General features: G+C 62.9%; 1 protein-coding gene across 2 annotated transcripts in view; it reads right to left on the minus strand.

Annotated features, from left to right (window-relative positions):
* The window catches only part of SERPINB1 (serpin family B member 1), an 8,651-nt gene extending 7,770 nt beyond the window's left edge, over window positions 1–881 (minus strand). The window contains exon 1 of one of the 2 annotated variants that reach the window (XM_008637082.2): window positions 779–881. Coding sequence is in view for 1 of the 2 variants with exons in the window: in XM_017738612.1 (XP_017594101.1) it covers window positions 551–572 (22 nt within the window). In the remaining variant the exon portion in view is untranslated. Of the gene's footprint in view, window positions 1–550; window positions 645–778 lie in introns of those variants that run through there. The other variant, XM_017738612.1, reaches the window with a different exon arrangement.

The following is an 881-nucleotide window of genomic DNA, read 5'->3' on the forward strand; positions in this document are numbered from 1 at the left end:
AGCTGCCTGCCTGCCGCATCCGGGACCATCGGGACACGGGCGGGAGCCCGGGGCTCTGGGAGCTGCGGGTGACCCACCGACCGGCGAGGACACAAGCGAAGCGCAGAACAGGCAAAGCCTCAGGGCTGACACGGAGCAGCGATGCATTTTGGGGAGATGCTCAAGAGCAGGCCCTTGGAGAAGGGTGAAAGGTGCAAGGGCCGGGTCAGGCACAAAACCCCACTCAAGGGCAGTGGCGGTACCGCAGGATGCTGTGCAACCTTCCTGCTCGCCCAGCTCAGATTCCGGCTGCTCTGTGCTTGCTTGCAGCCGGACTCTTGTTTTTTTCTTCTCCGGAGCCAGCTGAGTGGAGGAGTTTACACCAAAATTTGGGTATTTCCTGCACAGTCTTTCTACAGCAATTGCAAAATACCACTATGGGCTTCCTCCGTGCCAGACAGATAAACACCCGGCAGCTTTGCGACGTTCTTATCGAGCTATAGGCTAAAGAAAGCCCACCAACATCCCTAAAAATATCCAAGCCCCAAGGCGTGCTTTCACTTTCGCTTACCTACACGTCGCTGCGCAAGCATTTCACCCAAACCAGCTGCTGGACAGTGCCCACCCCCGGTGCCCGAGAAGCGCCCCCCACCCCGCGCAGACCCCGCCGCTGAGGGGGCGAGGAAGAATTTCCCCTTCTGTTCCCGTTACCGCCCCTTTCCCGTAGGATGTCCCGGGGGCAGGGGCGGGGACAGCCCCGCGGAGCCCCAGCGCAGCCAAGGGCCGCTTGGCCGCCTACCTGCCAGGCAGCGGAGAGCGGGGCGGGATGGGATGGATCGGAAGGAGCCGAGCTGCGCAGTGACACCGCGCTGTCACCCGCGGGGACCCCGCCGGGCCGGGGG

This window comes from Corvus brachyrhynchos, unplaced genomic scaffold, assembly GCF_000691975.1.
Source record: "Corvus brachyrhynchos isolate BGI_N302 unplaced genomic scaffold, ASM69197v1 scaffold237, whole genome shotgun sequence".
In the NCBI taxonomy this organism is placed as follows: domain Eukaryota; kingdom Metazoa; phylum Chordata; class Aves; order Passeriformes; family Corvidae; genus Corvus; species Corvus brachyrhynchos.